The following is a 20,265-nucleotide window of genomic DNA, read 5'->3' on the forward strand; positions in this document are numbered from 1 at the left end:
GACCTCACGTATTTGCATAATGACGTCGAAAGGTCACGAGTTACATATATGAAACGGACATTTGCGGACTATTTTAAACAAATAAACTGACACAAAGACATTAATTAGTATCATTCCACATACAACAACGTCGGAACGGTCCTCTTCTCCACACTTGTAAACACTGGGGCGTAGTTTCGCATATGTCATCTGTGACCTCTTGAAGTTTTACGTGAGGTTGCGCTGGCGCGTCACACGATCGGAGGAAGACAACAAGTTGTGGTTTAAAGTGCATGTTTTTTATTTTTCTTGCCAAAAATGACGATTATTTCTCTAGATAAGACCCTTATGCCTCGTTTGGGATCATTTAGAGTCCTTTAAAACTGCAATTTTAAACTGCATTAAAAGTGTTGGGGTCCATTAAAGTCCATTAAAATGAGAAGAATCCTGGAATGTTTTCCTCAAAAAACAATTTCTTCTCGACTGAACAAAGAAAGACATCAACATTTTGGATGACATGGTGGTGAGTAAATTATCTGGATTTTTTTTTTAAGAAAATGCCCTAAATTAAACCTTTGTTTAAGGGAATAGTTGACATTTGCATAACCATTTTTCAAAATATTTTTCTTTTGTAAAAATTTGAAAACTGTTCCTTTAAGTGTTACGCCATTGTATTCATTATTAAAAAATGGGCTATGTTCAAGGACAGCGGGTGTGGATGGTTCACCTTGGGATGGGCTGGTTTCTCTTTAAAGTTTGAGGCTAACCTCTCAGCTCTCTCCTGAATACTGGGGATGTGTAAAGGCATGTGATCGTCCGAATGCAAAATCTCCCTTTGCTGTGAGAGAGACATTCTCACATGTCATTATGTAAAGATAATATCATATTCTATTAATATCATTTTCCAAGAGCCAAATCACATGCACATCTGCCAAATAAAATCCATTAGGAAAGAACTTTGAGTTATTTTAAACTGCACTCAAACCACCATGAGTTTAAAGGTACAAGTGATCATGCACAGGCAGGTCTACCTGCTTCTCAGGGTCACAGGGGAGGACACGCTGCTCAGGACTGAGGTCGTGGGTCAAAAGCCACTGCTCAATAAAGAACCGTGATGGCTTTTTCATTACCTCCAAAGGATTCAGAGGAAGAAAAAACAGCATTTTCAATTTGTATGGAAAGAGGAAGAATGTAAAAGAAAACTATCAAAACCATCTAGTGCCATTAAAATCTCAAATCCATTCAACCATTTGCTCTACCTGTGGCGGCTTCTTCCGTTCTGGTTCGCCTTTAAATCTACCAGCTAAAGTCTCAGCTCTCTCCTGAGCACTGGGCATATGTATCAGCTCTAAATCATCCACACTAAACTGTTTAACATCCTGTAAACGGAGAGGCTGATGTAAGCTGAAACTCAAGACACAAACTTTGAGCTTCCATTTCTGGATTCATTATAACGTAAGTAAAATAAGGCACTTTATTAAGATGGAGAGTCACAGCTCTCCACACACAAACATGCAGATTCGCAATTACGATGCTTTCCAAACATAATCACCAAGTGCAGTGAGGACTTAAATCAACAAGTCTTATCGATCAAAACTGAACCGCATACAAAACAAAGCAGCATTGTTATCTAAACTGTTTTACTGTGATAGAATGTAATTGAAGTTAAAATCATTCATACACATTACCAGATCTCCAGACACAACAGATGATGATGTTGCAATATAAAATCTGTGTGTACACACAAAATATTACATGCAGGATTTTCTAATGCGTGTTCAGAAAGGGTCAGAAATACCATTATGTGTTAGTCGTCACAACACTAAAAGCAAACACTACGAGATTATTAGAGGCCATAAAGGAAGCCTTATTAACTACGAAAAAAATTAAATATCATCTAATAAGATCACCCACGTTCTTAGCAATCAGTATAGCAATCCTATTTATTTCCTCCATGGAGATTTCCTCTGGGGAGAACTTTTTACCTTTACATATTAAACGCCTATGTTAGTGAGATCCTAAGAGGGATGCTTAAGTTAGTACAGACGAGCGACAGGATGATGTTCAGTGTCACCTGTGTGTGTGGAAGAAACGATGAAGAAAATGAGGAGGAAGATGAAGATGAGGAGGAAGAGAGGAGAATGGTTTTCTTGGGGCAGCTCCTCAAGACCTCAGTACTGCTGCTTGCCTTCAGAAAGATAAGACAGTATTGAGACTTTTGAGATACCAGACTACACAGCAAACATCTCACGTACATTCATCAGCCACCACCTCAATCTACCTACTAATATCATCCACACAACAAGCACACATTTCTAACTAGGGTATAGTCTAGGGATGCACTAAAAGTTCAGTAACCGAAACTACTCTGCTGGAAATAGAAATAGTGTTAAATAAATAAAAAAAACTTTTTACAGAACAATTAATTAATTTTACCGAACAACCATTTGTTATTTTTTTCAGTTGGCGAACATTCAATGCATCCCTTGTATAGTTATTATTTAGTTTGCACAATTAGGAAGCATTGTGAATATTACAACGGATATACAATATTATAAATGTGCATTTCATTTAGTAACTACACTGCAAAAAAATGATTTTCAAGAAAACAATTTCTTAGTATTTTTGTTTTGTTTTTAGTAAAAACATCTAAAAATTGTTAATTAAGATGTTTTTTATTGATGAGCAAAACGACCCAAAAAAATAAGACTAGTTTTTAGACCAAAAATATCAAATTTAAGTGATTTTGTGCATAAAACAAGCAAACAAACCTGCCAATGGGGTAAGCAAAAAAATCTTGAACATTTCTCTTAAACACTACATTTAAGAAAAAAATCAAGAAAAATTAGCTTATCCCAGTGGCAAATTTTTTGCTTGTTTTATGCACAAAATCACTTAAATTTGATATTTTTGATCTAAAATCTAGACTTATTTTCTTGGTTCGTTTTGCTCATCAAGAAAATACATCTTCATTTAAGAATTTTTTGATATTTTTACTGAAAACAAGACAAAAATACTAAAAAAAATTCTTGAAAATCACTATTTGCAGAGTAAGTTTCTCAAAGGCCATCACAAACCTTCTTTTGTTTTAACTTGTGGATACACTGAAAAAGTAAAAGTTGGATCAAATTAAAAACTTACTTCAATTGGTAACGCCTAAAATTTTACTTTTAAGTAAATTTTAAAAAGTGTTCATCTTAAATTTTCACTTAAGTGAGAAACTTCAGATTTTAGGCGTTACCGATTTAAGTAATTTAAGTTGATCCAACTTTTACTTTTTACCGTGTATAAAGAGCTCAGATGCAAAATCCCCTAAGTGTATCCGACATGTTTCGTTGTAAATAAGCATTTTTGTCAGGCTCTTAATAGATTCTGCAAAAAAAAAAAGATATTTCTGGCCAGGATTAGGAGGATTTGAAGCAAAAGTATTTGATGAACGTATAATACATGACGAAACATTCGGTTAATATCATTGTGTGCGTTTACATGCACAGTCTTAGGTCGATTATGCTTAATAAACTGATAACGTGTGAGGTCATGTAAATGCGTAAACCGGTTTACTTTTATTGGGGAAAGCCCATAAACGGCGTAAGCAAAAAACAATCAGCACAAGTAGATTTTTCCTCATACCCCGGTTTGGCGTTGCATGTAACACCTTAACCGTCTTTCTCGCAGTTGTGTTCATGCAAAGAAATGCATGAGAAGAACTAGCTGTATATCTTAAGACAGATTTCCCGTCGGCTTTTTGAACCACTAGATGTACTCTAGGCGGTGACATCACTTCCTGCCAAAAACCTGACAAATCTGCAAAAAACATGTATACACAGTATACAGCATAGCCGGTTTATTGATAAGCATGAAAATAATTTTCGATAATATGCAGATTTTTAAGAGTTAAATTTTTGATAGAGATGCCATTTAGAGGCTTTAACATCTGAGCTCCTCATATGAAAACACATGTTTAAACAGCACATCTGAGTTCAATTTAAATCTAGATTTATGTCGATTTAGCAATTCTCACACATGGGATTTTTGTAGTACATGATGAGTGACAGAAATGTTGTTAACAGAGGACAAACAACAGTAACCTAACACAAAACCTTTCTAACGGGGAGATTTAAGGTACCACTTAAGATAGTCTAAACACACACACAGACCTCCCATATGAATGGTATCTAAACTACATCTAAACCACTACAATCCGAGAATAACAAAAATCAAAGCACCAGAACAATAAGCAAAGCATTCAGATCATTCGTCTTAATCAATCTGGAAACGCAAACAAAGCACAGTGCAGAAAGATCTGCCTCCAGGTTGTACCGCACAATCCTAGTTAAACAGTAAACTACCACAACAGCACAGGTAAATACAAGTTAATTGGGTAATAAATTGTGGGTTTGACATTTTAGGTTTCTGCGTGGGGAGAAAGCATAGGTGACAATATTATGCCATCTATACCTGTTCCTGTCTGATGGGCAGAGTCTGATGCTTTAGTCTTTCCTTATAACGAAAACTCATCTGCTCCTGTAACTGTGTGCGCCTCTGAACATATACACACACATGCACATACACACAAACTGCATTTAAGAAATGCAACACATAAAACATTACTAAAATAAACTTTGACTGCGAGTGTAAGTGGGACAAAATTAATCTACACAAAAGGATGACGACAAATCGATGAGCGGGTGAGGTAAGTGGGCATTTACAGAGTTAATAGGGATCTGGGAAAATGGACATTTACTCCACTTTTTACCTTCCTCCATGCAGGGACCTGCATGAGCCGCGTGGGCTCTCTCAGAAAAGGTGGGGCTGGAGAGGGGACCAGCAGCAGCCCCAGATTGGGCATAGAGTCCCCCTGTGACCAGTGGCACGTATGCGACAGGTGAAGTGACCAGTGAAATGCCAACGAGTGCCAAAGACATGAGTCACCGTCAAAAAAGGGAAAAGAATGCAAAAGAACAGAAATGAGAAATAAAGAGAGGCATGCACACCAAAAACTGAAAGATAAATTAACTTGATAAGATGTAGATAAAAAAATCATCAATAGTCAGCAAGTTGTCAAAAAAACTACCAGGAGGAAAAAATGAAGTGAACAGAATAGAAGAAAAATAAAGTATAAATCCGCTAGTCATGCAATTGTATCTTGAGCAAGCAGTTTCCATGCAAACAGTAGAAAACATTGAACAAAAAACAAATCATTTGCCAACACACCTGAGAAGTAAGATTAACTGTTTATCTACCAATGCTCCACTATAGACTGCATTAAAACAAGCGTGTGTAAAATTGCAGCTTCAGTCCAACCGTGATCCAAAGCACAAGGCAGGGTTCCCACACCTTAGTTAACATCAAATTCAAGGACCTTTCAAGGACTTTCCGGGTCCAATTCCCCTTAAATTCAAGGACTAAATGTGGGGACACATTTCAAGTGAGAGCAAGGTTACAATGTGTTACCTTTAAAGATACATTGTTACAGTTCCCTTTTGAGGGAACTCGCGCTGCGTCACTGCGGTCAAACTTTAGGGACGCCTCCAAGGGTAAGTGCGTCTGAATGTCTATATATCAAATTCAACCAATGGTGAGGCTTTACAACAAAGACAGGGTGACGCGGGAGCCAGGAAGTACATCGCTATCAGAAATATTGCCAAAGACGGCGTTACAGGGACGCAGAAAGTATGGCAAGGGAGACGCAGCGTCTCGTTCATTTCTCAGGGAACAACAGTTACATACATAACCAGAGATGTTTTCATGTGCCAAACACAACTATGCAAAAAAGCATTTTGGTATCAACATTCGCATACGGAAGATATAAGCATTTAAAGCGAACAGTTTTGCACGTGTGCTTAAGAAGTCTACAATTTTTATGATATTATCCTACACTACACAGGGAATAATATGGATTTTTTTCCAGAAAACTTCTTGCATAAAATAGATTCAAGCACTTTCAATGACCTGTATCTATGTATGTATATTTTCACTTCCCAGCAACTTAGTTTTGGTAAACCATTCTCTGCAAGCATGTGAAAAAATAGCTAATTAAAATGTGGCTGCCCTTGTAATGTCAGAAGGGGATAATACTGCCCCTTAAGCTGCATTATCCAACCACGGCACTGCAATTTGAGTTTTATATAGAATTAATAAGGCCTGCTGGTGGACATACACAATGCAGCACCAGTCTGCACTTATATCAGATATTCTTGTGGTTATTTTTCAACAGCTCACCTGTCTCTTGAGTCCTGTGGACTGCACCGGGGCATTCTCCTCAAACTTTGCTAGCAGCTGCGTGGCCATCGACTTCACTTTGTTGTTGTTGTTCGCTGCTGCCGTGCAGTCTATTTTACGTTCGGCCAGTGCCGTTGCTATGGATGGTCGGTCGTCTCGATTAACTCTATGCAGCTCCTCCTGACGTTCAGAGAAGAAAAAACAAGGTGTTTAAAAAAAAAAAAAAAGAGTCAACGTAAATTACTATTGTGTACATTTATGAAACAGGCTTACATCTTCTGATTGTCCTGTCTGGCTGGTCTTTCGTCTTTTTCCATCTACATCCTTTTCTTTTTTATCCTATGTGAGGAAAAGCAGAGCGTTCATCACATGATCCAAATAATTCTGCAGTACTAAAAAGAAATTATGGCTTGTTTTAAAGGATTAGTCAATTTTCTTTAAAAAAATCCAGATAATTTACTCACCACCATGTCATCCAAACTATTGATGTCTTTCTTTGTTCAGTCAAGAAGAAAGTATGTTTTTTTAGAAAAACAATCCAAGATTTTTCTAATTTTAATGGACTTTAATGGACCCCAACACTTAACAGTTTTAATGCAGTTAAAAATTGCAGTTTCAAAGGACTCTAAACGATCTCAAACGAGGCATAAGCGTCTTATCTAGCGAAACGATTGTCATTTTCGGCAAGAAAATAAAAAATATGCACTTTTAAACCACAACTTCTCTTCTTCCTCCGGCTGTGGGACGAGCCAGCGCGACCTCACAATTGCGTAATGACGTCGAAAGGTCACGTGTTACATATATGAAATGCACATTTGCGGACCATTTAAAACAATAAACTGACACAAAGACATGAATTAGTATCATTCCACATACAACAACATCGGAACGGTCCTCTTTCTTCACACTTGTAAACATAGTTTCAATACGTAATCTGTGACCTCCTGGCGTGCTGACGTATTACCTGAGGTCACGCTGGCGTGTCACAGGACCGGAGGAAGACAACAAGTTGTGGTTTTAAAGTGCATTTTTATTTTTATTTTTCTTGCCAAAATGACAATCGTTTCGCTAGATAAGGCCCTTGTGCCTCGTTTGGGATCGTTTGGAGTCCTTTGGAACTGCATTAAAACTGTTAAGTGTTGGGGTCCATCAAAGTCCAACAAAATGAAAAAAATGTTTTCCCAAAAAAAAAACAACTTCTTCTCGACTGAACAAAGAAAGACATCAACATTCCGGACGACATGGTGGTGGGTGGATTGTCTGGATTTTTTTTTAGAAATGGACTAATCCTTTAACAAACAGACCACACTACCTTGGGGTTTCGTTTGCGCGAGATGGCGATGCTTTGACCCAGTTTACTGAGGAATGAGATGGGTGATTTAGTGCTTGCAATCAACGCAGCCTTCTCCTCAGGGCTTAGGTTGTGATTTTCTACTACAAGACAAAAACATGAATGATAAACAACCAATAAATGAATTATTATCTACTTGCTAGGGAAGATTAATAATAAATAATAAATCAATATTTAGATTTTCTTCAGCAGTAATATGTTATGGCTACAACTTACCACCAGGTGGCACAGTGTCCTTGAACATCTCATAGAACTGGCTGAGGTACATAACCATGGACAGCTTGTCGGGCTCCACCACAACTGACATCTCCTTCCCGGTCATGATGGGAGAAATCCCAAACTCCTTTTCAGCTACGTCAAAAGCCAGCTGGTTGTTTTTCTCCACGTCCTTCTCGTCCAGAGAGTCAAAGTTACTATAGTAATGACACAGATAATAAACATAACCATACAGCAAATATGCCCAAGTAAAACAAATATCCAATTGTGATAAATACCCCAGAGAGCACATGTGCATCAGTACGCAAACAAGTTTCTCATAAATGAGTGGATTCATACAAAAAAAGATAATCTTCAAGGCACTGTGCAGAACTACATTCATTGTATCATTTGTTTTTACAGCTGTATTAGCATCACCAGTGTTTACAACAGTACTAAGTACATCAACATCAAACCATCAAACCGGATAATGGTCCGGATTGAGCCAGTGATGGAGGGAATTGTCAGCATACACTACAGTATCTTGTCCTTAGAGAATTGCACTAATGCTGTCTAACAAACACAAATGCAGTAAAGCCCAGCTGACCATAACACAGAGCTCTCGAGAAGAGGCTTTAAAAGGTCACTCAGCATCTGCTATAATGGAGTGTTATAATAAAATTAATGTGCTTTCAATGAGCAGGACCGAATCAGAATATCTACAGCACTGATCCTGCCCTTCTGCAAAAGAGTGACCGCACCAGCTGCACTTTTATTATAGCGTGCTGTAGTCCAAAGATGAGTGGGTCATGTAAATAAAAACCATATCACAACAAACAAAGCTGGAAATAGCTTATCAAAGTAAATGAGGTGAGGAAACGCAAAGGCAGCAGCTACATAAACATTACTGTGATATGCATATGTGAAAAAAGATGCTGTTTTTCCAAAGCAAGCAAGATTGGATTTTAGTTGATACTTTGCACAAAGCTATATGCTTTTGGAAAACTTGGAATTAAGTATATACTTTTTTAAAGACACGTGGGTGATATTCACGAAATTAGACTGATGAGGTGTCATGAAACATTTTGAGAAAAAAGTAAATGCTATCAAAATAAGAAGCATACAGTTACAAACATCTCTTTGTGTACTATTTTACACATGATTTCAAATGACATCATACAAACCAATTTTGTTGTTTTTTCCACATTTAAGGAAAAAATTGTCATTACCGCAACGTGTCCATGACAGGATTTGGGTTCTTTGACATGGAAAATTTATAATTAAAAAAAAAAAAAAAAAGCTTCAGTGCATGTTATACTATAAACATTTACAGTAAAGAAACATGTGGTATTTGGTGATCATTGGTAAATGTAGAGACAATAAGGAATATAAATGTGTCCAAGACCAATTTTCTCATCCTCCGCAACGATTTTCAATCATTGTTTAAGCCCTTAAGGAACTAACAATTTGTTGGAAAGAACATAATTGACTGACACTCAAGATGGCTACCAGGTAAGCAGTTCATATTTTGTCTACAGATAAAAGTTAAAATTTTGTTTGTCATAGTACCTAGACAACGTTTTAGTTCTCATTACCGAAATATGAGTTTGTAAATGCATGTTGCGGTAATGATAATTTTTGATAATGATAATTTAAAAAATGTAAATAATTCTATAGGAAATATATTTTAAATCCCCTAAAAATAATGGTTATAGAAAGTTCAGACTTTAATCTTATATGTGCAAAAAAGGCTTCAAGGGCTTTTTAATAATTTTGATGCTAGACACCTTCTAAATCTGGATTTCGGGAGAATCACCCATATATTGTGCTTTGGTATCATTTCTAGTCAGTGTATGAAAAATAACATCATCACATTCCTCCAAACGCCATCTTATTTTGTTCTGCGAATACTCAATATTATATAAACATTATTCATTTGGACTTTGACTTCGTCTGCTGCCTTCTCGCACTGCGGGGGCGTAATACTTCCAATCTATCAAACTTAAGTATTTTTGCCTGAAGCAGATCTTTGAAGCTCTGTTTGTCCTCCATTCCTGTATTTCTAAATATAGAATATAATAACACAGGGTTTTTGTTCGAACCAGCATGTGGCATATTGCTCTTACATGAGGTCTGGTCTGTATCGGTGGATGAGTGCACACAGGGCCAAGCCACTCTTCCAAGACGTGGTAAGGTCAGACACCCCGACACCGCGGTAGCCCTCCGTTTGTCTCTGACACCAGTTCAGTAGTTTACTGGAGCGCGCGATGGATTCTGTGAAAAAGAAAGTACATAAAAGTCAAGCCTAAAAACATGAGAGTTTTCGGTAAAGGAGCGCTCCGGCATCCAAACGGTGCTCGGATGAGTTAGTCACATGATCAGATCGGGGTCTGAAAACATTCAGGGTGCATTTCATTCTCTTTCGAGAGGTCAGTAAGGACAAGACATAAAAAGCGCTGGACATAGTTAATACCTTTTGTTTTCTACAAATATCTGTTAGTGTACACTAACAAGGGTAGTGCATCAGGTGCTTTAATCGTAATGCTTTGAAAGACACCATTCCAGTTTATATAGAGTAGGGCTGCACAATTATATATTATGTAAGGAATAGTTGACGACTGGCTGTTGAATTATAAGAAAATAATGCACACCCAAAGTGGTTATGCCACGGTTGTGCATAATTTTCAAATAATTCAAAGGACCGGAGTCAATTATACCACGGTTACTAAAAATATGACTCTGGTGCCTATTTTTAAGACTTTTTAAAGGTTAGGTGTGCGGTTATTGAAAAATAACCAACACCCATGGAAGACATTTCTCAGCCAATCAGAATACAGCATTCAACAGAACTGTGGTATAAGTAAGGAATAATTGACGACGGGCCATTGAATTATAAGAAAATAACGCACACCCAAGGTGCAATGCCGTTACACCGTGGGTGTGCATTATTTTCAAATAATTCAAAGGACTGGAGTCAATTATTCCTCTTATACCACGGTTACCACAAACATTGCTCTGGTGCCCATTTTTAAGTCATTTGACAAGTTAGATGCGCGGTTATCAGAAATTAAGGCATACCCACGGAACATTTCTCAGCCAATCACAATACAGCATTTAACAGACCCGTGGTATAAATAATAAATAATCGAGATAATGATTGTGGCAGCTATGAGCAACTATTAAAGAAATAATAATAAAATGAAATAAAAAATTATTGCATTTTCTTCCACTTGGGGTCTGATGCCTAAAGCTTTCTACTTCTGGTTAAAATGCAAAAGCTCCACACAAAACAGGTATTTTAATGTAAAAAAATAAATGATAATAATAATAGTTAATAAAAGAGAAATCAACCTTTAAAGGTTCATAATCGTGCAGCCCTGAGTCAGTTGTTCTTTCATAGAAAACATCGCAGAGCAAAGTTTTAAAAACACGGCATCATGCATTCAGTTTTGAATCATCCACTGTTACCTTGCAATTGCACTTCAAGAAGTTGTTCTAGGGTGAAAATATAATCAAGTTATAAACATTTAAGTTAAGGCCATCCCACTTATAATTTATAACTGTATCCACAGTTGCTCCTCAATGGCCACTCACCATTTCTTGTGAGCTTAGGAGCCGAGGAATTGATGGCATTCTCCATATCAACACGCAGATCCCTGGTCTCTCCAGTGTCTAACAGATGCCGTACCTGTCAACAAATAATAAAAGTATAATTTTTTATTAAAATATATGAGGGAGACAACAATTGTGTCAATCAACAGGGATAGCAAATATTACTTTTATCAGTCTTTCATAAAATATTAACCAATCGTAAGGTTTAAAGGACCTGCAAATATATAATGCTTTACATGAACTAACCTGGGCGGGTCTAACTTGGTGAAGATTGATGTTTGGGTACCGTGTAGTAGGATCAACGCTGTACTGGCTGAAGTTCTTACTCACATTCTCTGGTGTCGTTTGAGGCAGCAGTCGATAGATACTTTCCCTGAAACACAAAAGGGTGTTATGCTGCTTTTACACCAGCCGCAGCAGAGGCGTGATTTCAATGTTAAGTCAATATGAAGACGCGTTGACGCCCGTCTGAAGGTCTCGCAGCACGAATGAGGCGTTTGGCGTGGCGCAGAAGACGCAATTCCGCCTCATTCGCTCGTCTGGTTTGCGCGAATGTCACAAATTGAGCGCCTGGCACGGTACGCGCGAATGGTGCGTTTTTGCATTTGACGTGAAATTGCGGCTGACGCCAGAGTTGAAAAATTTGAACTTTGGCAGAATTTCGCGCCGCGTTAACCAATCAGGAGCCTGCTTGCTGCTGTGGCAACACCCCCGCCCGGAGTCACTCATTCAACCTGAAGGAACGCTTGATATTGTCTGTAAGCAGTTACCCGGACACAAGTTCTCATTTCTATAGAGACAGGAATAAAAAGGATCTCGCTTGGAAGAGTTTCAGTAAGGACATCGGGCAACCTGGTAAGTTGTAATACACATTTCACTTTTGAGTCACGTGACATTTATCGACCCGCGCCGTTTATTTCCCCCTTATAGTAAGGTTACCATATACAAACCGGTAACTTTCTCAATAAATGCACAATCAACATCAGTCATCTTGCAAACAGACAACCGCATAGCACTTGCCCCTCCCACAAGAAGTTGATTATGCCTCTGACGCGCGTCAAATGCTTGCTTTTTCTGCATGTCTAGAGCGAAGTACATATTTTCCTCCCCTAGAGTTAAACATTTGATTTTACCGTTTTGTATTCCATTCAGCCGATTTCCGGGTCTGGCAGTACCAATTTAAAATAGCTTAGCATAATCCATTGAATTAGACCATTAGCATCGCGCTCAAAAATATCCAAATGATATTAAGCAGTGCCCGAAAATAGTCCCCTGCTATTGAAAGTAACCAAGGGGACTATTTTCAGGCACTGCGTAATATCACTACGCCTGCTGCAGTCATAGTATGGCAGCAAAGTCCTTGATTACTGTGCCAGAATGAGAGTATAGTTCCTAGCCATATCTGCCTAGAAAATCACAACTTTTAATTTTCCGTCGGTCTTAGTACACGATGTAACAGAAGAGTCAAGTTTTAAATAGAAAAACTATCAAAACTCTTTGGTTATTTTTAGTGCCATGCTAATGGTCTAATCAGATTTAATGGATTATGCTAAGCTATGCTAGGCCAGACACGGAGATTGGCTGAATGGATTCCAAAACGGTAAAAATCAAATGTTTAACTCTAGGGGAAAAATGAGCATATTTTCAAAAAAAGGGGAGTGTCCCTTTAAGGCAGAGTAATGAATAGGTTATTCTTTCATTTTGCATGGGAATAGAAGGTCGGATTAATATCCGTTTAGCCAAGACTCATTTATGTGGTTGAATGTAAATGGAACAGTTTTAACGAGTCAGATATCCATCTGATTAGAGAAGTGACCAGGTGCGAGAAAAGTCATATAATGACTGGTGGAATGTTACAAAAATTCATTATTAAATAATGTGAAATAAATATAATAAAAGGACATTAGGAAATTGTAACTTGTGCAATGGTGAGAAAATTGGCAAAATAATTAGGAAAATTTTTATTTTATTTGGCTGCGGCCAAGAATTTTCCTTTCGGTGCATCCCAACTATAAATAAAGTACAGACTATATACGGCTCAGTATGCTGTTAGTTATTCATTTTCAGTCACAGAATCAGTCTTCCCGTTCAGCCAACACCTCTAAAGGAGAGTTTCCCTGAGTCCAACTCCTCACCATCCATGCTGAATCCATGGCTGCCAAGAAACCTCTTGCTATTCCAGTGCCCATTGGCCAAAAAGGCTATACAGCAAAACAAAAATCTTAATTCTTATTGCTTGTTTTACTTGCTTTTTAATATTAAGTAAGGAAATATTGACGACGGGTTAACGTTGAATTATAAGAAAATATTGCATTATTTTTAAATAATTCAAAAGGACCGGAGTCAATTATTTCGCCTATACCACTTTTACCAAAAACATTGCTCAGGTGTCTATTTTTAAAACATTTGACAAGTTAGGTGTGCAGTTTACAGAAAAATAATCAACACCCATGGAACATTTCTCAGCCAATCAAAATAAAGCATTCAACAGCCCTGTGGTATTACAAGCTGTAAAATTCATTTTCGTTATATTAGTCAAGAGAAATTACGGTTTTGAGCAATGCCACTTATGTTATATTGGTGGTTTCAAATTTATGTAAGAAAACACCATTTCAAAATTTCAAAGTTTTTTCTACATTATAGAAATATACTTCTATCACAGCATATAATAATAAATCACAAAAAATTTAGATCACTTCTTTACTTACCTCTAGAAGACTGTCCCCCACAAGGGCTACTAGCAACTTATGGCCGTTGCGCTGGCGGACTAGTGCCGCGTTTTCAGAGGCGTACATACAGGTGAAGTCAAACATGGCAACGTCGGGTTGACCGTAGTGGTTGATGGCGAAATCTAGAGTAGGAAGCTGGTGATTGGTGGAAAAGTCGGCAGCCTCTCTGGCATAGGATAGCAGAGCCTTCTGGTCAACATTCGCCCTGGAAAGCAACATTTCCGTGTCGGCATAGTCCTGCACATGAGAAAAACAATTAAGAAAGGTTGAGTGAAAAAACAAAAGATTTAAGACATACATTTTGTTAAACAATCCCTACGTTTCACAGACAAGGCTTAGACATTATCCCAACTGAACCGCGCCCGAGCACGCTTGAACCCCAAAGCTTGGTTCGCTTGACTAGTGTGGTTTCACTGCACCGTGCCCGGGCGCAGTTTGGTTAATTGCCAATTGTTAACATTACGATTGGCTTGAGTGTTAGAGAGTGCTTTACTTCCTGTTTTCTTCAAAGCAATCGCATCCTAATGACGAAAGTGTGCTTAGGCTCAGATCGATAATGTACAGTGTGAGTGCATGCTTCTGGGGCAGTAGGGTTTTAAAATGCACACACCAGTAACATCTTTTTCTAAGGCATGAATATAACAGATTAGGGCTGTCACAATGTTTAAATACAGTCTCATCGCGATTGTTTGACCTCATCGTGATGATTTCAGATCACCGCAATGATTGCACATCGCTTTAAAAACACAAGGGGGAGCTGCAGCGCTTGTATAAACAACACTGTAAAGCCATAGCCATTCAATACAGCGAAAAAAAACATTTGAAGAAATGCTGCAAAACTTTGATGAACTGCCAGGTAAAACATACATTTCCAAAACAGCAATTCCAAATTTAGGGAAGTGAAAGATGCTATACTTAAGAATCTGTAAGGAATTTTTTTTTTTTTGCAGCCAGTACAGACATGTGGTCCAGTACCAATATGACCTTAGTAGGATCATGTGTGAAAATTACTTCATGAACAAAAAAAAATATGAGAAGTAAATGTTAAAGCAATAAAACAGACAATTAATCGTCATAATCATCACAATCCGCAAGCCAAATTTCATAATCGTGACAGCACTATAACAGATGCTTAAAGATCTTAATTTAACTAAGACCTAGTCCTGGCTTTAGCTAAGCCTTGTCTGTGAAACCAGGCCAATAAACTAAAAGGCACAGAATGTCAAATTGGATTTTCATATTATTTAAATATGTCCTTCTCTTAAAACAAATTGCAAATAGCCATTAAAAGCACTGGACAGATTGTACTTGTGTGTCTTTTAATAGCGATGTTGATGCTTTATACACTATAATCCAAGATGTCTATGTTGGAAAGCAGTTGTGAGCGGAAGTGGTATGATAATGGGATATTTGAGATGAATATTTCCAACTGATGCTGCTGCAACGAAACCGTGTTTGTTTCTGCTAGCAGTCAAGCTCTTTAAAACAGAAGAGGCCACTCAGAGTTGATGGCTTTTTTCTAAGCACCATTACAGGCCAGGCATAAAAGCATTTGTCAGAAGTGTTCGTCTATTGGGATGCTTTAAATTATGCCCCCTGTAAAAACTGCAAGGTAAGCATGACTCTTTTGCAACCATTATTGGTGTCCATTACCGTGCAACTGATGTAAATTCAGGTGTGGAAGAAAGAGAAAGAGCTGAGAGTGAGGTTACCCATTACTGGCTTAACAAACTTGGCAAGACTGAAAACTGAGCTGAGAAGCTCATTATAAATAAATAGGAACAGACTGTTCAGTTTCCAGGTTCAAATGTCTTTTAAATAGAAACTTATAAGAGTGTTTGGATATATTTATTAAATGGATGAGCACATTTGAACAAATGTTTGAACAAACCACATAAATGAATAGATGGATAGACAGACTGAGAGAAGAGACGGTCCTCCACACTTTGGTCACTCACATGAAGAATGACACCCTTCTCCAGCAGACTCTGTTTTTTGGCAGTCATGACAAAGTAGTGCGTGTCATCCTTATAGTACACAATGTTTTCCAGGTCGATCCCTATAAAATGACATCAAGAGAACAAATTAGACATTTCCACAAAATGCATTAAAACACATGCAATAAAGCAAAGATCATCCCTGTGGCTTCTCTAAGATCCTGAAAGAACTTCTGATTGAAAATGAAGGCGACTCCACTGATCTCTTCCACCTTTGCTTCTGCAGTCGTGTTGCGGTTAATGAAGTTTGCTGTGATAGCGATAGCCAATTTTCCCCTGAACTCCTTTCTTTTGAACCCTGGAGAGAATGCAACAATATTCACAAAAATTATGTATAACAACAAAACGTCTGTCAGATTACAGACGATGGCGAGAACTACGGTAGAATTTTGCAGTTTCCCAGAAAATGTATATGGTTAGAAACAGTGTTGGAGAAAGTTACTTTTAAAAGTAATGCTTTACAATATTAAAGGACAAGTTCAGTATTTTACACTTAAAGCCCTGTTTTCAGATTGTTTATGATGAAATAGAACGGTTTTGACTGACATTTCGACGTATGCGCTGCCCCGAGAATTTTCGGGTATTTGTTGTTTCACCTCCCACCTCTACAATGGCTGTATAGGTGCACTGGAACAATCCTTCCTAAAATGCATTAAACCTTCGTTTACAAAGACGTGAAACTCACCGAGTGGTCAAGGTTGTTCACTGGTATGCTCCAAAACTTCCAAAATAACAGTTCTCCGGTCACATAAAAGTCATGTGAGACCTGCTCGGAACTAAGCGCTTAGCGTCGAATTTCTTTATTTTTTCGCTGACGAAAGCAGAGTCGCGGAGAGCCGCTTCTCCATGGTTTCAGTGTTTTGGAGGGGGTCTGAAACAACGCGAGGGGGCGTGTCGCCCAGATTTACTTCCCCCGGTCTGCATTTCCCCCAGACATACGTTCTTCTCCCACACAAAAACATAATTTTATTCAAAATATGTAAAATTCCACGTTAATACTAGATTCCGTGTTAATTAGCCAATTCCGCGATTCCGTGATCGCGGAAATTATAGGGCCCTACTCAAAGCACATGTAATACAAGTCAATGGAGTTGGCAAAAACTACGATAAAACCTGTTGGAATGCGTAATTTGCAGCGATTTTTGTGTGAGCATACCAGTGAACAACCCTGACCACTCGGTGAGTGTCACGTCTTTGTAAACGAAAGTTTAATGCATTTTAGAAAGGATTGTTCCAGTGCACCATTAAACCCATTGTAAAGGTGGGAGGTGAAACACAAACACCCGAAAATTCTTGGGGCAGCCACATATGTCGAAATTTCAGTCAAAACCGTTCTATTTTATCATAAACAATCTGAAAACAGGGCTTTAAGTGTAAAATACCGAACTTGTCCTTTAAATGATGTTTGGCTAAAAGTAAGCATCTAAGGTGAAAGTAACAGAAGCGGGTCCGTTAGCACCCCTTGCAGGCATTTGTTATAATACAGGTTTTTATTGCAAAGGCTACATATTACTGTAATATGTTTACTTGTTTTGATACTTTATTTGAACCAATTATAATTGCATCATTATGTAATTTTAAAGGTTAGTGCTCGCTTGGGTCTATTTTTATTATCAAAAAATATCAAATTACTTTATTATCAATTAGCAAAATAATTATTAGGGACAGTCCTAGATTAGTTAAAACATCTCAAAATAATGTGATTTCAGTTTCCCATTAATTTATTGTCTCATTGACGATATCTTAAAAATGTAAAAATCTCGTCTCGTTCTTGTGGATTAGGTGTCTCTTCACACCCCTTGTTAGTAGAGTATACATGGTCGCTGACTCGCTACAGTCTTGCTAGTGGTTACTGGCTCAAGTAAAGAGGCAACCCTCAAGTCTTTATGATTTCCTGCATAATCCAAACCAAGTTTACAAGATCATCTTAACACAGGGGTACTCTAACTATAGGGTGTGAGATGGTGCCAGGGGGTCCCAGTTATGAAATGTTTTTAAATACATTAATTTATCATTAATTCTGTCTAATTAAACCTAAAAAATAAGGCTACTAACTAACTAACTAACTAACTAACTAACTAACTAACATGACTACATTGTATTAGCATGTTTTGATTTATTCAAATTCATGATTTTTTTGTCATGAATTTTCTTTCGGGGGGGTGCGGAAGGATGCACCCTACACCAGTGGTTCTCAAACTGGGGGCTGGGAGGCCCTGAGAGAGTGTTAAGGGGCCCCAGTTTAAACACATTTTATAAAACACATTCATTTATCATTAATTCTATGTAATAAAGCCAATGTAATGTTTTATGCCCTTATTTTTTGGGGGGCATTAAGGGATGCACCATACAAAAGGGGGTCGCATGCCGAAAAAGTTAGAGAACCACTGCCCTACACAAAGGGTGTGTAGAGAAAAGTTTGAGAACCACTGTCTTAACCAATTTTTAATTGCCCATTAGGGAATTATTAGTGAATAAAACAACCACCCACATGATTTGAAGTACCATTCATGTCGACAAAAAAGGTGCAGCAATAATTATGTGCAGAAACTGTAAGCACATCCATATTTTTTCCATCTGTCAAACATAACCCCAAAAAGGATGTTTGCAATTATATGAATTGCTTTATTCCTACCTGACAGTGTGTTTCTCCTCCCATCAGCCCCAATGATGACATCAAACTCCAGCTCGTGGACTGGATGTGTTCTGGGGTGGACTTCAGCTCTCCACCCTATTCCTGGAAAATCCAACAGCATGTTCAAAAGACTCCTTTCACCTCCAGACACGGTACATGCCAACACACTTTTCACCAACCAAATTTGTGTGGAGTGAAAACAAAATTATGGAACATCTGATCTCCAGTAGAAGGAAAAGTAATCTTACGCTCATTCTCTTGGTCTTCTGGTGGTTCAACGAGGCCTTTGAATTCCACATTGACATGAATCTCAATGCCGAGGAGAAGAGCTACCTTCAAGAGCATCAGCTGCAATTGTCGAATACCTGCAGCAAGAGATTCCCAAAACAAAAAACACAGCTAAGCCTCGATACCTAGTGTTAACATCATTCAGGTGCATGGTCTATTTGTCAAGTAGCTAAAAATAGCTAAAAAAAATACTTACTGATATGGTCGATGGCTCCAGCGCAAAACTTGCCATAAAACTTCTTGGCTCCAAGACCTCTCAGATCCTGAATAGTAAAAGGCCACAGATGGAGCACATTGTTCCGAGAGAAAGCATCCCTCTTCTCCAGCAAAACCACTTTGGCTCCCAAGAATGCCAGCTCTATGGCTGTACGCAAACCACATGGTCCAGCTCCAATGATTAGACACTGAGAAACACAATTCACAAAGAAAATGACAAACCAGTCAGTAGACCATTGTGGAAAACAAAATACTCTTTTGCCCTACTGTAATTTTAATACCTTAGCATTTGCACAGGTCCGTCCTTTTTTGTATTCTTTGTGGCTGGCGCGTTTGTCTAACTTGGCCCAGAGAGCTTTGGCTTTCCAGTAGTTGAGCTTGGACTTGAGTTTGTGGTAGAACACACGGTATTCATTGGGCTTGAGTTCCAGGAAGTCACAAAGCTCTTGAAAAGCCTTGAGAGTGCCTTTGCAGGTGGTGGCCTGGACGAAGCGGTCAAACAACACATGGGACTGATTTACCCTGTCTCCCACCGCATTGACGCCTCCATCTCCCATGATCCCTTAACCCGACCAGTCGGGATTATGGGACAGCCCCTGTTCAACTCACTCGGAGTCTGTGCGTTTAAGGTTCAGCTTCCGGCGTAGGTCATTTTCACCCTAAGTGATGAGAGAAGGGATTAGAAATAACACTGTTTTGTCAGTTTATACATTTTTTCATCTTACCATGGCAGGAAACAATCTTCTTAAATTTCACAAAGACACAAAGAAGAGTAAGACAGCTTCCAGTACAACACCTCAAACAAGGAACTACGAGAATAAAGAACCAATCTCACTTTAATTTAAAATAAAAACAACAGACATAATAGCAGTCTGAGTTGTGTCTGTGATAATAATTTGTAAATATCCTCTCGGTAGAGCATGAAGCAAGCTGCAATTTTACATCAATCTTGTACAATACTATTCCAACCAGGCACAAGTTTAAACTGCAATTTGACTGTCCATACTCCAAGCTAAAAATACTGCACAACACAATGCAACC

At 38.2% G+C, this 20,265-nt stretch overlaps 1 protein-coding gene across 30 annotated transcripts in view; it reads right to left on the bottom strand.

The window, feature by feature from the left end:
* The window catches only part of mical3a (microtubule associated monooxygenase, calponin and LIM domain containing 3a), a 100,067-nt gene that overhangs the window by 49,092 nt on the left and 30,710 nt on the right, over positions 1-20,265 (bottom strand). For 20 of the 30 annotated variants that reach the window (XM_073853717.1, XM_073853738.1, XM_073853727.1 and 17 more), the window contains exons 2-22: positions 19,506-19,883; positions 19,205-19,412; positions 18,969-19,085; positions 18,721-18,822; positions 16,224-16,383; positions 16,047-16,143; positions 14,068-14,325; positions 13,441-13,560; positions 11,606-11,728; positions 11,342-11,435; positions 11,216-11,242; positions 9,874-10,021; positions 7,769-7,965; positions 7,514-7,632; positions 6,475-6,540; positions 6,202-6,381; positions 4,736-4,837; positions 2,054-2,167; positions 1,239-1,358; positions 1,011-1,109; positions 707-817 (exon numbers count right to left, since the gene is read on the bottom strand). In XM_073853717.1, coding sequence (XP_073709818.1) covers positions 707-817; positions 1,011-1,109; positions 1,239-1,358; positions 2,054-2,167; positions 4,736-4,837; positions 6,202-6,381; positions 6,475-6,540; positions 7,514-7,632; positions 7,769-7,965; positions 9,874-10,021; positions 11,216-11,242; positions 11,342-11,435; positions 11,606-11,728; positions 13,441-13,560; positions 14,068-14,325; positions 16,047-16,143; positions 16,224-16,383; positions 18,721-18,822; positions 18,969-19,085; positions 19,205-19,412; positions 19,506-19,781 — 2,838 coding nt within the window. In that variant the 5' untranslated portion in view covers positions 19,782-19,883. Of the gene's footprint in view, positions 1-706; positions 818-1,010; positions 1,110-1,238; positions 1,359-2,053; positions 2,168-4,416; positions 4,522-4,735; positions 4,838-6,201; positions 6,382-6,474; positions 6,541-7,513; positions 7,633-7,768; positions 7,966-9,873; positions 10,022-11,215; positions 11,243-11,341; positions 11,436-11,605; positions 11,729-13,440; positions 13,561-14,067; positions 14,326-16,046; positions 16,144-16,223; positions 16,384-18,720; positions 18,823-18,968; positions 19,086-19,204; positions 19,413-19,505; positions 19,884-20,265 lie in introns of those variants that run through there. The other 10 variants (XM_073853745.1, XM_073853742.1, XM_073853741.1 and 7 more) reach the window with 7 other exon arrangements.

Source organism: Misgurnus anguillicaudatus, chromosome 15 (assembly GCF_027580225.2).
Source record: "Misgurnus anguillicaudatus chromosome 15, ASM2758022v2, whole genome shotgun sequence".
Classification (NCBI taxonomy): Eukaryota; Metazoa; Chordata; class Actinopteri; order Cypriniformes; family Cobitidae; genus Misgurnus; species Misgurnus anguillicaudatus.